Consider the following 16,200-nt stretch of genomic DNA (forward strand, 5'->3'; position numbering starts at 1 on the left):
GGACATAGACTTTGCATTTGCTTTGAAATCATTGGTTGCAACTTAACCATGTCACATTTATCAGGGATTCCTAACGTTACTTCGCCTAACCTTTACAAACTGATAATAAACTGTATCAGAAGTTAGAAATCAATGTATTTACCTTTGCTGTATAAATGTACACATTCATCTGACTGCAATTTTTTGGTGTTAGCAGGCATTTCTATCATTTACCACAGTCACTTTTAATTCTGATTGTTGCTGATTGGCCCTCCATCCTAGTGGGTGAGGGAAACCCAAGACATTGAGAGGAGCCGGACTAGTATCTCAGTGAAATTAAAATGAGCGGAGATACTAGGCGGGCGGGGCCAGGCAATTAAATATTTGGTCAAAACCTTGATGACAAATTTGTCTATCCTAAGAAATAGCTATAACAAATGGCTGATGGAAATAGCCAAGTTGCTAGGCCTGTCAGGACCCAAGTTTAGCCTCAGGAATGCATGTGGACCCTAATATAGAAAAAACCTGAGATGGCTCCTCTGGTCCTATGAGATGGAAGACACAGAAGCACAAAACACTGAAAACACAGCAAACCACACTATATGATGAATACATTGATACTCCAACAGATAAAATTAAGTTCGGGAGGAGCAGATAAAATGGTAGAAGCAGAGCCAAGTTATTTTCTAATTTTATTGGTAAATTATCATCATTTTCAAAAAGACCCAAGCAGTATTTCAACTCAAGCTACAGTTTCAATGTGCTGAAATAACTATATACAAAGAGCTTCAGTATCATCACATTCAGAACAAGATTAGATGCAGTTGTTGTGTCTGTTGATCTCAACAGAACGCTGTTCTACTCTGCGTCTAGCTAGCAAGGTTTCAACTGGATTTAGGAAACAGGCAAGAAGCAGGGAGGCTTTTTACTGTCTACACACAGCAGAGACATATGACAGCAGTGGTACCATTTCAGTGCCTAAAAGAAAACAATTAAAATAACACTGGTGTTTATACATGTGTACTTTAAAAAAATAAAAAAAATAATCATGCAATCATGATCGTTTTATGCAGCAGAATTTTAATACTGTCAGTAATGAAGGCAGATAGAATTATGAGGTGTAATTACGAGAGAACGTTATGAAGTTCATGAAAACAAATAACATGGCTCACAGTGAATGCAAAAAAGTAAGCCTGGTATGTCACTTTTTAAAATGAACAGTCTCCCTGCAAGGATCTGCTCAGAAAAGACATTTTGTTGGCAAAATTGGCACAAAAACACTTATACAGTCAGTTATTGAATGACTTTTAAAGTACCTTGGGGACATTTACAATACTTTTCCTCTTTAATGTACCGCGGTCGTAAGCATGGATAATCAATCACATACAATACATGAGGACTTTTCAGCTTTTCATAGCTGTTTCACCTAGCAGCAACTGAACAAAAGAATTGCATAAAATTGTAGTGCAATGGGCAATTTGATAATAAAAGATAGCCTCATTTGGTCTGGTTGGTAACAAAAACGGAGTTCCTAGAATGTGTACAAGTCCGTTGGGCAGGGGTCATACCGGTCCAGGTGGGCCAAATCCAGATGGCGCTGCAGCTCCATATTAATATTACAGGTGATTCAGACACTTCAATATGTAACGTATGTAATCAATGTATCATTGTTTTTTTTAAGACTACAATCAATTTCACAAGTTATTCTTTAAGTAATTAATACTGAGGACGATTTTCAGATTATTTTCAGATTGCTCTACTGTAAAGAACCTGAACTGGATCATGACTCCGTGTTACCTGGACTGACGATGTTAAGTTCATACCTGCGCATCATGTCTGACCAGACTGACAACTTAAACAGTGGGGTGTTCGTGTGGTTCCCAGACTATGCAAAGGTGTTCTCAGGATAGCTGACTTTGATGGCACCCCAGTAGCAGGCTCTTATGAGGCAGATCAGACCCAAAAGGTAAGCGAAGGCCCAAGAAACATAGGTAGCATGGTAGCGACTGGCGAATTCCTGAGTCCCCACCTGAAAAGGTGTTGAGAGAGAGAGCAAAGAGAAAATGAAGACAGAAGTGAAGAGGCAGAAGTGGAACTCCCAACAACTCTGACACAATTCATGACGCCACAAAGAAAATATAGCATACAGTGCATTTATGAAATTTCATTTCTGAAAATCCACAGGCGAGTAACAACCCATATGGCCAGCGAGTGCTACCATAGAAAGACTCCTAAACTGAACCTCTACAGGCTTCAAGTAAGGAGTAATGTACAAGCAGGGTCATATGTAGGGTGTTGTGAAGAGTGCTTACCGTCAGTCCAACGCCAATAAAGACACAGATCATGCCTACTGTGATGTAAGCACAACAGCGCCTCCGAGGAAGGGCACTGCCTACAGAGGATCTGCACACAGGGCAGGACACATGGTCAATCCACAACACACTTTCAAATCACTCACTCACATGCAGCACACTATGTTAAATCATCAAACTGTAGCTATACAGTGCAAGTTATAGCTCTCCGATCAATATTCTTCACCACACCACCGTTTCATGCATAAACTACTGTTAGCAACTTGTATACTGATTTGTAAAAGACCTACTGTATGCAAAATAATATGTGCCAAAGTCACAGTAGTTAGATATTATTCTGAAACAGCCTACAATACAATACAATACAATACAATACAATACAATACAATACAATACACACACACAAGTATATATATATATATATATATATATATATATATATATATATATATATATATATATATATATATATATATATATATCTGTATTCTTTGCCAAGGGTCTGAATTTAAGAAACCTTGCTCTTGCTCTTAGTTTTTTCCCCGTTTATAGCCATGAGGTGTATGGCCAGGGGCCGCTAACAGCATGACAATGTGGTATTGCTGTGTAATGCTAACTGGAGCCTACAGTCAACAGGATAGCCAGGCTCACGGCAGGCCAGCTCTGCGCTGAATCACTCTTCCTGTTTATCATGTGAGGCTGTGAGGTAATGCTGAGGGTGGCCTGAGCCTTCGCCAGTCAACACCCCCCACACAAGACCAACTGGAGTGAAACCCCATTCCTGATTGGCTAGATCCACCGGGGTGCCATCCATACTTGATATGTTATATGTACTTGTTAAATATCCCCCGATCACAAGAGGTTTCTCAATGACAAGGAAAATGCTTCACAAACAGTTGTAAACATGTTTGTATGTCTTTTTAGATTCAATTTAATCATTGAAAAATCATTCAAGGCTTAAAACATTTTGTGTGAACAGAGTATACATTTTGTCATCAATCAACGCAACATCTCCATCTTATCATTAACAGGCAACCATATTATTTTCTTCGCCTTACACATGAGCATGTGTATGTTTTTTGGTGAATTTAGTTCAGCCCAGCTATTGTCATGCCTCTTCAATGGATTGTATACGTTTCTGATAGGACAGTACATGGCATGTTAAAAGCAGGGATTTAGAGTTATGTTTGTTTACTTATATCTAGCCCTTAAAGGATCTAAAATACCTTTACTGCGGCTGGGGGAGGGTTTTCTTACTATTACACACTTTAACACTAGAACTGCGACAAAGGTCATTTTGACTGTTTATAAAGCTGCCTGTACATTGACTGAAAAAATACAGCCACGCAGGTTGAATATCCAGTAGTTTAAAGTCTAGGAGTCAAAATGACACAGCAGTTCTAGTAGTTATGGAATTATGGCGCTTCTACTGTACACACACACACACACACACACACACACACACTCTCTCTCTCTCTCTCTCTCTCTCTCTCTCTCTCTCTCTCTCCTTGAAATCCTCTCACATGCTCCTCATGTGATTGGATTGGGGAAACATTCTTGTAAAATCCCAACAAAATCAGAACCAGATAGCTTAATACAATACTCCCTAATCTCACTTTTCAGGTGCTTTTTCCTCTGGCTTTCAACCCCCCTCTCTCTCTCACTCCTTCTTCTGTCTGTCATTTCTCTTTAGTCTCTGTCCTTCTTCCCATTTTGCCATTTCCTCTAGACATTGAGTGTGAGTGTTAGTTTCACGTTTCAACATCCCTCTCTATCTCACATGGCTATCGCTTCCTCTGCGTCACTCTAATGCTGCTCGCAGTGCATGTGACTTCACCCCAGTAGGTAAGTAGCATTCTCAGACACCACCACATACCCTGGGGGCCCAACTCTAACACTATGGCACAGTTAGGCTGTTCCGTCAGGAGGGCATGGTTTAAACCAGCATGTGGGAGACCAATTTCAGCTGATGCTATAGATGGCTGAAGCTACCAACCCAAAGCCTAACCCTCTTGCATAGACCTGTGAGAGAGAGAACAAATACTAAAGGGCTCCTGCTGAGCAGAAAACTTGGACTGATTCCAATCTCAGGCCCAGAGGCTGCTGGGGTCATACTGGCCCTATGGAAGTAGAGATTCAGGCACTCACATTTTTTTGCAGTGTGGGCACTTGGCTAAAGTGTTGAAGCGCAGCTCCATCCACTGTTGAGAAAGAAATGACGGATGTAGTTAATGCACACAATATATATAAAACACAACACACAAACACTTCACAGTTCTAGACACAATGCTATATTCTCTCTTACACACACACTCTCTCTCTCTCTCTCACACACATACATAGTCGTGAGCAAAGAGACAAGGCACAAACTATTGGGTTACAGTGAAAATCTTTCTGTGATTTCCAGGTGAGTATTTCAGGATGTTCACACAAGAACATCGACATCCTTTTCAAAACAACTGTATGCAATTGGGTTTTAAATCATTTTGTGTTTACTGGGGTGAAGCTTACAGATGACAGTTTGTTTCTCATTAAACCACTATGCATTAAGGTTGTTATTAGTGACGTTAACACGGTTTAAATGTAAAAGGCAGTGACGTGTGAGTGGTTAGATGTTGAACTAGCTCTAGTTTCCATGTCTCAGATGATTGCAGACAAGCAACAGGCACAAATATCCACATCATTCAGTGAGTGGTCACCGCACCTGGCCATTGTAGGGCAGCACAGCACAGCACTTTCACTGATTTGAGGGTTAAACAAACTTCAATCGTGTGATTCCAAACTAGTATTAGGAAACAAAAAAACGGAAACACTGTTCAATCCAATCAGAGTGGACTGTTGGGGGACATTCAACCTGAGAGCTCTTGGAGGAAGAGGAGGAGCCCTCAGCAGGGAGGTCAGATGCATGCTGGGATACAGGGGCGTCGTCACTGCCCTAGACGCCAGAGGCACAACAGGCACCCATTCAGAACATGTAACATGGCTACTGTTTGCCCCAACATCAAGCATCAGCTATTTCTGTCTATCAACAATTCTGCTAATTCTATCAAAGGGCAAACATCCTCCTCCCACGCACACATTGGCATGCACACATACACACGCACACACACAGACACACGCACGCACACAGACAGACAGACAGACAGACAGACAGACACACAGACACACACACACACACACACACACACACACACACACAAACAGACACATTCTTCAAATGCATACCAGGAGGTTGATGAAATCATATATGTAGAAGGATTAGGGGCATGGTTCTATAGGGATCAATATGGAACATATCGCATGGCTACTGCCATCCGCAAACAGTTCAACAGATACTTTGACACTGTAACATGAACATACACAGGTTAAGAGTAGGTTAACATAAAACAACTCAGCCTAGACCTAAAGACCAAAAACACACCCATCCATAGATCCACTTACATTCACACACTACAGAACACAACTACAGAACACTCAGAAGAGCTCACACAGAATATGATGAGATTAAGTGATCCACGCATTTATCTTGCGTTATATACAGTATGCACGAAAAAAAAAAAACAAGATGAGCATGTGGTTAGGTTGTGTTTGTCCAGCCGAAGGTGCTTACCAGGAACGTGTTGCCGCAGTGGCCGCACACCACACGCATGCCCTCGGGCTGCACAGGTAAGGCGGGCTGCGCAGGCTGCTCCTCCGGGATCACCATCACTGGGCTCAAGTTGATGATCCGTCTACTGGGGGAAGCAGAGGCGACACTTGATGATGTCAAAGAAACTGTGTCTCAGGAAAAGATGCTCATGCAGAGTGTTTACTGGTTGGGCTTTTGGTTGATTGGCTTCATGAGTGATTATGCATCCAACTCCCTCCTTCCTAACAACTCCACCCTGATGGTGATCAATAATTCGGTAACACTTTACTTGATGGGTGAGTTCATAACACATTCATAGCAGCTGTCATAAACTGCACATAAAGCATTCACGACTGTTTCATGAGACATGACTCAACATTCATACCAAACCTTTCATGAATGTGGAAGACAGAACGACAACAACTTGTCAAAATAGAAGTCCAACAATCGCAAACCAGTTTTTGTTCCAAACCTCTTACCTGATCACTTTACATCTGAGTCAATGGGCTACTTCCGTGCCAAAAAGACAGAACATGGTCAAGCAAATAATGTTTGTTTCACAAAAATGTATTTGTTTTATTTTGTAACCTTTGCAGATGATTTCTCATCTTTTGCTACTGGGAATGTCCAACTGTTCCAGGTTACACAAATACGGGTCAACTGAATGTAGGCTAGTTTACCTTTGTGATTACCTTTGTGATTTACCTTTGTCATGTCTCATGAAACAGTCATGAATACTTTATGTGCAGTTTATGACAGCTGCTCTGAATGTGTCATGAACTCACCAGTAAAGTGTTACCAATAATTCTGATGGGTTTTGCCCATCCCTGCTTTCTTGCTGTGCACATTATTAACCTGGTAACTCGGCTGTCTACTGTGGTTTGTCTGCCATGGAGTTGATATTTTGTAGAGAATGAAAGGATGGGCAGGGTCTAATTAATACATGCTTCTTAAAGCATTAGGGCAGTTCAAACCAGGTAAAATAATTATAAAACTAACTGTAACTATAACGATAAAAGTGTCCATAGTGACCAATGACAAAAAAAGTCTCTACTTGTGTTGATGAATGTAATGTCTAAGATTCGATGGACTATCAGCTTTTTAACAGTCTCAAAATCGCTCTGAAAGTGATCCCTGATGATATCTTTCTTCATGTAGTTACCTTTATAGTTTATGTGTGGATGTTGTGTGAAGGCCCCTTTAGTCTTCACCATGCCTGAGAATACCATGTTTGTTGTACATTAGGTCTGTCACTCACCCAGACATGCATGGACTCATATTCTCCTGGTGTGTCTTACTAGTGCATGTATATACTCTCTCTCTCTCTCTCTCTCTCTCTCTCTCACACACACACACACACAAATCTGACAAAAACCATCACGTCACATTTACCAGTTGGGCCGGGGGCACCCTATTCGTCTGGACGTGTCTTTACAGATAAGCAGGCAGTTGCAGGGACATCTCACGTACTTCTTTCCAGTTGGGGGGTTTTTGATTGGCTGTGGGGAGAGAGAAAAAATGGACTAACATTACTGGGAATCCAACCACTTCAGATTTAATGCGCTGCTTTGGCATAGCTCTAAGCTAATACTGCTACTGGGACGTAATGTACGCTCAGTGGCCAAATGCACAGAATGCGGGTACTGCCAGGCTACAAATTTTGTGTTGTGCCAAGTCATGAAAATGGAGACTTTGAAATTTGGAATCCTTGCGTGTTTGAATCTAGACAGAGCAGAGTCACACAACTGTTAAAACCTCTTATTGAGGTCAGTCCTACATGGAATGACTGCATATTCTGATCCTTCTCAGCTGAGATTTGACTGTTGGGCAACAAAAGAGCACAGTCAGCCTCCCAGCTTCAGCTACCAGCTCGACAGCAAGGCCGGTGTCTGAGCTCTTAAAACAAAAAAATGGCCTAGATATACACCTGGCTAAAGAAGATATTTCTAGATACATGGGTGCATATGGAAAAATAAATAAAAATGTTGCTGCCTTTTATTTTTTATTTGTGATGGGACAGTGAGAGACTGACAGGAAATGACTGGCAGAGAGAGACAGGAGGGGAACAGAGAATGACCCGGGTCAGACTTGAGCCTGGGTCCCCGTGGGCACTTGGACCCGTGTATGGTACGGGCGCTGCAGCCAGTTGGGCCACAGCACTCCCAAAATTCTACATTTTAATGTAGCTGAACTCAGGAGCGAGAACTCAGAGAACTCAGCTGAAAAGATAGACGACCCACTGCTATATCTCTGTGTTGAAAGAGACACACAGATTGCCTTAACACTCTGCTGGATCAGATACCTAAAGAGTAAACACCAGATAAAAACAGATGAAAAGCACCCAGGTGTCTTACTGTGGATACCTCTACTTAGCTCAGCTACTTCTGTCGGCTACTTATCTGACCCCCAAAATGACAATAAGGATACCTCAACAGTACAACATTCCCATTTAAACCCTAGATGGAGGGTTGATATGAATATATGACAGTGGATGATTATTATAACTGTGTTGTGAGTTAGCAGGTCCAAAGGATATTGTGTGTTTCTTTTCCAATTTGAGAGAAAGGGAAGTTCATTATCAGGGTTTGTGTATAAGAAAGTAGAAAGTAGTATGTACGTAAGTCTGTACGTCAGAGATGTGTGTGTGTGCTTGAGTGCATGTGTGTGTGTGTGTGTGTGAGTGTGTGTGTGTGTGTGTGCTTGTGAGTGTGTGTGTGTGTGTGTGTGTGTGTGTGTGTGTGTGTGTGTGTGTGTGTGTGTGTGTGTGTGTGTGTGTGAGTGCATGTGTGTGTGTGTGTGTGTGTATGTATGTGTGTGTGTGTGTGTGTGTGTGTGTGTGTGTGTGCTTGAGTGCATGTATGTGTGTGTGTGTGTGTGTGTGTGTGTGTGTGCTTGAGTGCATGTGTGTGTGTGTGTGTGTGTGTGTGGTTGAATGGATGCACAAAATGCGTGTGAATGTCTCACCGTGGCCTCATTGCAGACGGTGCACTTCACCACGTGCTGATGGAGCTTGCCATCCAGGTTAATGAGTGACTGACAGACACGGCAGTTAATGACCGGAACTCCCCCTGCATCGGGACTCGCAATGGCTGTGTATGGAGGAGGTAGCTCAGCTGCAAAGACACACACACACACACACACACACACACACACACACACACACACAAATTAGCATTTATTATATTATCTGGATTGTTATCTGGATAGACTATATTGTCACAGGGTAAGCACTGCCCACTCTGCCTCTTATTGACTGCACGTCACTGAATCCAACCCATAAAGGCACACTGAAAAGTCTGTCAAATGTCCCATCAGATATATAGTACACATGTAGGTCACTAGTCTGAGATCACACATTGGGTCAGTATGGTTCTCTCTCAGAATAAAGACACAACCTTAGCTGAAGGCCAATGAGCACAGTTATGGTGATGGAGACACTTCATCATATCATCATTAAAGTAGCCGGAAAAGGAGCTCGTGCTGACTCAGTGACAAGATGACACTTCCGACCTTCCAAAGGCTAACATTAGTCAGCACTGGGGGTGCCTGGACAGAGGCCACTGCCTCAAAACACAGAGGCCCAACAATCAATTGTCTTAACATATCTCCATCTAAGGAGAATGTGTGTGTGTGTATGGGGGTTGGGGTGTGGTGAGTGTGTGTGTGTGTGTGTGTGTTTGTGTGTGTGTGTGTGTGTGTGTGTGTGTGTGTGGGGTGGTGGAAGTGGTGTGTGTGTGTGTGTATGTGTGTGTGTGGTTGGGGGGTGTGTGTGTGTGTGTGTGTGTGTGTGGGTGGGTGGATGGGGGTGGGGGTGGTGAGGTGTGTGTGTGTGTGTGTCTGTGTGTGTGTGTGTGTGTGTGGGAGTGGGTGGATGGGGGGGTGGTGAGTGTGTGTGTGTGTGTGTGTGTGTGTGTGTGGGTGGGTGGTTAGGGGTGGTGAGTGTGTGTGTGTGTGTGTGTGTGTGTGTGTGTGTGTGTGTGTGTGTGTGTGTGTGTGTGTGTGTGTGTGAGTGTGTGTGTGTGTGTGTGTGTGTGGTTGGGCGGTGGTGTGTGTGTGTGTGTGTGTAGGTGGGTGGTTGGGGGTGTGTGTGTGTGTGTGTGTGTGTGTGTGTGGGTGGTGGGGGGGGTGTGTGTGTGTGTGTGTGTGTGTGTGTGTGTGTGTGTGTGGCATGATCCTACAGCTCAGCAGGCTCCTTACTCTGCAGCCACATGATCCTGGGTTGTTTTCTTTTCTTCATGTGACTCATGCGTAATCCCCTCACTCTTTCAACCCATGTGACAACAGAGGTTAAGGAGAGAAGTGAGAGCATGAATTACCTTGTCTTTTGGACATTTCATTCATCTATATCAGGAAGAGAATACGTAAAGTTGTCTGCAGTGCTCAGATGCCATCCCCACCCTCACCAGGAGCCACTGACTACATGATCACTAACAGTGCATAATGAAAAGAGTAAAATGCATCTATACTATAATTACATTATTTACAACACCAGGTTATTCTTTTAACACCCTCATACTTATACGATACCTACATTCTAAACTGTTTTGATGGCTTCTGACAATACTTTTTGACATCAAGAACACCATGGTAGTGGAAAAGTATTGTAAGAACGCTCAACTGTAAACGCTGAAAACAATTCAGCTTCAAGACCACTCTCACTCTTTCCTCCAGTCTCTCAATTCCTCCTTTGCTCAACTAGCTTTGTGCTCAGAAAGTGAAAAGGGATCTTTTGATGGGTCTACTAGTGAATTTTATGCTTTCCAGAGAAAACTCTTCTTCTGTGTCTGCAATCCCTCTCTTGAGAGATGCATTGACAGACAGGAATGTTTTGTGTAATGTATACAAGCTGTTTTGTTAGACTGATTTAATGGAAAGCCTCAATTATATGTATATGGATGATTTGCAATAATATGCAGCTTGCTGGCCATACAACAAACAGTGATTGTATACCACGTCAGATCATCCCCCTGAGACTGTGGTCTCAGCAGGTGTTCCTTAGACAGGAACACTTGCTCTGCTAGGCCCTTCTGACCTATATATGATTAGACCTTGATCTATGTTCGGCATAACTGAATCCACAGATTTGCAAAAGCCAACGGTATTGTTATAGACTTCAGTATCTCAGTATTACATGGTATTACACTGTATATCATTTAGCAATGAGGGAATGAGAGAGAAGTTAAGTTAGCGCTAACAGGGACGATAGAGTGATAAAGACTAAGAGGATGTACACACATGACAAGGCCCAAGACAACTGGGGAAGCTGAAGGAAGAAATGCAAGAAAGCTTAAAAATATATACGTTTGTGCAGCATATAGCCTAATATAGCCGTCTCACGTGGGCAATCATGAAACATGAAACCACATAATTTTCTTTGTGCATGAGAAAATGAGTTACATTTCTTCTTTACATTTGCCTGTCAGAGAAATGCAGGTTAAGATGCTCAGCTGGAAAGACATTATTAGCAGGTACCCGAATGTTTTCATATCCAAGGAATCCTTAACGCACAGTATGCTCATTTACAATTACAAATGTCAAATTTCCACATCACGGAATCACAACATCAGAAGGTGGTTTACTATGACCACTATTTATTTAGGCCTTTAGAGCTGCATTGCCAATACGGCGTCAGTATGTGTTCTGCTCTGGCACACTCAGAAAAGCAAGTGTTTGGTTTCTCTGGCCACCACCCCAAAGCTGCATGTAAACTGAGAGGTCTCTTATCCACCACTGAGCTTGGGAGAGCTACAGCCAGCTGCTCACAGTGCCCTCCCCTTCCTTCTGCAACCACCCCAGATCCTTTCCCACAATAATGTGCAAGAGGGATCCGAAAATACAGTACCATTCATTTGAGATTCATTAGTCAACTAGAAACAATTGAGGGTTCTTCATAGAACCTTGAAGGATTCTACTGTGAAAAAAGTCTGAGAATATTATTTTTCAAAGAGCATACTGAATATTATGGATAAGGATTGTGGGTTCAATGTGACCTGGCACCAAGAGAGAAGTGTACCTTGCCTATTATCAGCTTGTACTTCTTAAACTTTGGACCAGTAAGACTTAAAGAAAGTCATGCTTCCATCATTTGTATTAGTCAACTTTCAGGTTTACCCTAATTACCACTCTACTACCACCCTATTACCTAATTACCACAATTCTATACAGGGCCAATTTACACATAGCATTGTATATACATACAAACATCTTAAATATAACACTGCTTCATTAGCAAATGACTTAAGTGGAAGTAATATGAAGCAGTTTGAGCTACCTACATTTCTGCTGTAGGTTAATAGGCTCTAGAAATATGACAAATGTCAGTAAACTTGCGAACTGTTGCCTACACAATAGATTTGTGAAGCAGTCATTCAGTATTGATAGTATATTTTTTTACTACCATATTTCTCTTAAGACTCAATCAGGACGATGCAAGATCAGGATCCAGGCTTTATTCTTTTCAATGAGGGGCCAGTGGCCCTCAAGGGAGAGAAGTACATGTTTGTTTCACCCCATCTTGGATTTCAGATTCTCAGTATTCTCTGACTTCTCTGACTATACAGAAACAGTCTACCAAATTTAAGTTACACACAAAGAGAAAGAGTGACCTACTAGTATGAATATGCAAGGTAAAGGTGTGGTGTGTGAGGGATGTGGCCTTTTGGCCAGCTTCTATTGTCTTTTAATTAAAACTACCCCCTTTCCTGTGAAGTCCTTCAGAGGCATGGACACATGCTGTTCTACAAACATTAACATTTCACACCTGGTGATAGGCAAAAGGCTATAGACAGGCAAAAGACAGGCTTTCATTGAATTCAAGGATAAACAAAGGATGCTTGCATAGGACAAGGACAGGAGAAATACAGTAGACTATAAAGCTTATTCACAATTCTTTCAGTATCAAAGCTGCACAAGTTCAAACATTACCTGAATACACAGAGGTTTCCTAAGCACAGGCAACCACCATTGTGGCAGGGTCTCAATAGTTCCCTGCATCCAAATAGACTAGTGACCATTGGTGTGTCAGTAGCTCGAGATAATCCATTTTATACACAGAATGACGAATATTTTTAGGCAAATAAATACAAAAGCTTGAAAGAATCATAATCCAGGGTTTTGAAAAAACTAGGTCATAAAGACACACAATGCTAGTTGGCTCTCTTGCTGCTGCAGGCCAATTAAATGACTATTTTGTCTGCAGATGAGGAATGCTGACCCAAAGAGGCAATTCCAGGCCAATGTTTTAATCTTTATGTTAATCAGATGGTGAAATATGGTCCAGTTGGAGACTAAATAATGGGCACAAAGGTGACATTTTTTCTTGCATGTGGCATTTCTGCGCAATGACAAAACGGTTTATTGTGCATTTCCTGATGAACAGTAACCATTCTTAGACAAAATAAAAGTGTTTGGCAAAGCACACTACAGTTGGTATTTAAGTTAAATTCACTCATCTATACCGATTTGTAAAATCTGAAGAGCATCCACTTTAAAAGCATCCACTTTCTCTTATAGCGGGGATGGGGCTTATATCCCCTCCAATAATCCAAACCTGCCAATGCAACTGTTATAGCCCCCCCACACACTTTATAGAAAACCTTTGTTCAAAATACATCTCAGTAGGCCTAGATGTTCCTTGTGTTTGCTACAATAAATGTAAGTCTAAGAGGACTGCTGTTCTTATTGTCTTTATTGTGTCAATTCATTCCTTGTAATGATGTGAGACAATATCAAAACCTGAAGAATGAATTGGATGTGAAATTCCATCGCTCCAGAATCGGCATGAGTCATTGGTGGGGTACAGATTGCAAATCTGTAAATGCTCTGACAAAGACAAAGGTTCACTACAGGGCCACGACTACAGAGGTGCTCTATAGGCCTAAAAGGCTATCTTATAAGGAAATGTTTTGGCATATCATAGGTCTTTGTGATTCTGAGAGGAAGTCAGATAAAAGCATACACTCAAGAGAGTGTCCCACTGATTCTACCTGGAAGTAACATTAGTTGGAGATATCAACAGATATTAGTGAAAGATGAATCTTTCATTAATAATTATATTAATTATGACATTGTGACCACAAAATAAATCTGGTCAGTAGGCTATAGTCCAGTTTTAAGCGACAACTTCAATTTACTGGAATCATGTCTTCAGTCACACAGAAAAAAAGACACTCATAGCCTAGACCAGTCAATATTCTAATGAAACGTCCTTAACGGATCTCATAGCCTACTGACACACAGGATTGGCTGATTTCTGATGCGTGACTGCACACACCGAAAACCACAACTGACTCCTTGAAGGGCTAAACTGATTGTCCGAGTCGGCCGAACATTCATCATTTTTCAGCCGATGATGCACGTTTAAACATCGATCAATGTATTAGCCGATAAATTATTGCATTATTAAGGTTTGGTTTTCACAAAATATTTTGCAAGTAGACACCCGTGGTGGGCAAGCTCATAGACTGAGTAGCGGGGCATAACAACGGGCCGCTAGTGGGCTCCGTTTGTCATTTCCATTGCAACATTGTAACATTTTCTTCCCCGGCCTCCGACACCACTGATCCAGTAGCCTATTTTTCCTAACATGATTCCCAGCCACAACATTTCCCAGAAACCTCCAGTAGCCTAGTAATGCATATAATCTACACTGCTTACAAACAGTCCGATTAAAAAAGCCCTATTTCTGAAATCTTTAGATAAGGATCGCGGTGTCTCCATACAAATTGTCTGCCTTTATTGCATTTAACTTAGATGACCATGATGGCATCGGTTCACACAATAATCAAAGCTGCACTACATGCTACGCGTGCACAGGCTATGATTCAGCACGTCGTGCGTCTCATCCGAAATGCCAATTTTACCTCTTGGACTGCTATCCTGCAGGTACGGCGGTGCTGTGGGTGTGACATTCCCCGAATTGGGGGCTGACAACAACGGAGAACGTTCATCCATGCCGTCGGAAGCCATGGCGTTCGCGGTCGCACCCGATTAGCGACTACAACAAGGAGGACAGCTGTGGGGCTCCTCTGTCCACTTCTTTTAAAACAGGGGCAGTGGGTACTCCTGGCTCCAGCTAGGGTAGCTCCGCGGAGGTGGAGTCAGCGACGTAAGGCTATGCAGAGGGAGGTGGTAGAAAGGAAATGAAGGGTATGCAGTCAGAGCAAGAGGGATCCCCACTCCCAACTCCATTACTGTAGTTTTACAGCATTTTGTAGTTTATTTGTTCCATTCCATACATTAGACTGCTATTTACGTAGGCCTAAATTCAAATACAGCTAGATTTTTTTGAAATTGTTTTTTATTTTTTATTATTATACCTTTATTTAATCAGGGAGCCCTGGCCAAGGTAGCAGCACACAGTGAATAATAATGACAAAGTAAAAATAAGTACATAACAGTCACAACACACATACACTAACACACACACACACACACACAAACACACACACAACAATAAAACAAAATTAAAAAGGATACCTAGACCTTGGCTAAATTAAAATGAATTAAAGGAATTATCCGGAGTAAAATGCACTTTAGATCGATTCACGGATGATTGGGGGTAATCACGTTGAGTTGACATCAAAATCATGTCATTGGATGTGTTTTGAGAAAGTTCGATTGTACCGTTTTCAGTCAAAACTCGTAGCCTGGAAGTCAGCAGGGCATATCAATTTCGCCGCTACAAAACGCTATTTTTATACCTCTTCTACAGTTCCAAACAACATAACACTTACGTGGTAGTGAGTAGAGGGTCCCTAAAGCCAAACCGAAGTATCGAAGGTCTTTATGTGGTCGGATAGAGAGTCCAGAATGAATTTCATCAAGCCAGTACCTTTCGGAAATGTTGCCATCTTTGCTGCCATCTTCAGGGGAAAGTCCGTGAGTCGATTGCTGAGTGTGTTGTAACACGCTCTGGAAATTCACAATTTCGTCGTTATTAAAACCGGTGGTAACTGCAAGGGCAGATAGGTCGTAACATTACTGTAAATGAACTATGGATTATCAATCAAAAGTGAAATAATCCGGGAGTCATGTCCTTTCGTTTTCTTACAGGTTGGATTGGATTTGTTGCCCATAACACGCGCTAGCATTGATGCTATGCTACGCTATGATCATGCTAATAAATAGCGTCATTGACACGTTTGAAAGGCTTTTTTAGAACAATTAAGTGACTTTAAAAAATATAATACTCAACCAAGTGTATTGTCTTTGCCTCCCCTTTTGAATACAATATTCAAATTACTTGAAAAAAAATTATATCGAGAAAAGTGGATTTTTGGG

General features: G+C 41.8%; 1 protein-coding gene across 2 annotated transcripts; it reads right to left on the reverse strand.

The window, feature by feature from the left end:
* Positions 1-658: 658 nt before the first annotated feature.
* pip4p2 (phosphatidylinositol-4,5-bisphosphate 4-phosphatase 2) lies at positions 659-15,037 on the reverse strand. 2 transcript variants are annotated; one of them, XM_048229891.1, is made up of 8 exons: positions 14,781-15,037; positions 8,884-9,032; positions 7,312-7,418; positions 5,902-6,025; positions 5,146-5,226; positions 4,440-4,492; positions 2,292-2,382; positions 659-2,008 (listed from the first exon to the last, which is right to left on the reverse strand). In XM_048229891.1, exons 1-8 carry the CDS (start codon positions 14,884-14,886, stop codon positions 1,865-1,867), a joined length of 855 nt encoding a protein of 284 aa, XP_048085848.1. In that variant the 5' UTR covers positions 14,887-15,037; the 3' UTR covers positions 659-1,864. The 2 variants fall into 2 exon arrangements, with proteins under 2 accessions (XP_048085848.1, XP_048085849.1); XM_048229892.1 differs by lacking the exon at positions 5,146-5,226.
* Positions 15,038-16,200: the final 1,163 nt, after the last annotated feature.

This window comes from Alosa alosa, chromosome 20, assembly GCF_017589495.1.
Source record: "Alosa alosa isolate M-15738 ecotype Scorff River chromosome 20, AALO_Geno_1.1, whole genome shotgun sequence".
Lineage (NCBI taxonomy): Eukaryota > Metazoa > Chordata > Actinopteri > Clupeiformes > Clupeidae > Alosa > Alosa alosa.

Excerpts from the sequence above, each read along its gene's own strand:
- pip4p2 (XM_048229891.1), bottom strand. The coding sequence starts at position 14,886 with ATGGCTTCCGACGGCATGGATGAACGTTCTCCGTTGTTGTCAGCCCCC. Across the intron at positions 7,419-8,883 it reads CCGTCTGCAATGAGGCCACG|CCAATCAAAAACCCCCCAAC; the intron begins GTGAGACATTCA and ends CTCTCCCCACAG. Across the intron at positions 4,493-5,145 it reads CTTCCTCCAAGAGCTCTCAG|TGGATGGAGCTGCGCTTCAA; the intron begins GTTGAATGTCCC and ends CTTTCTCAACAG.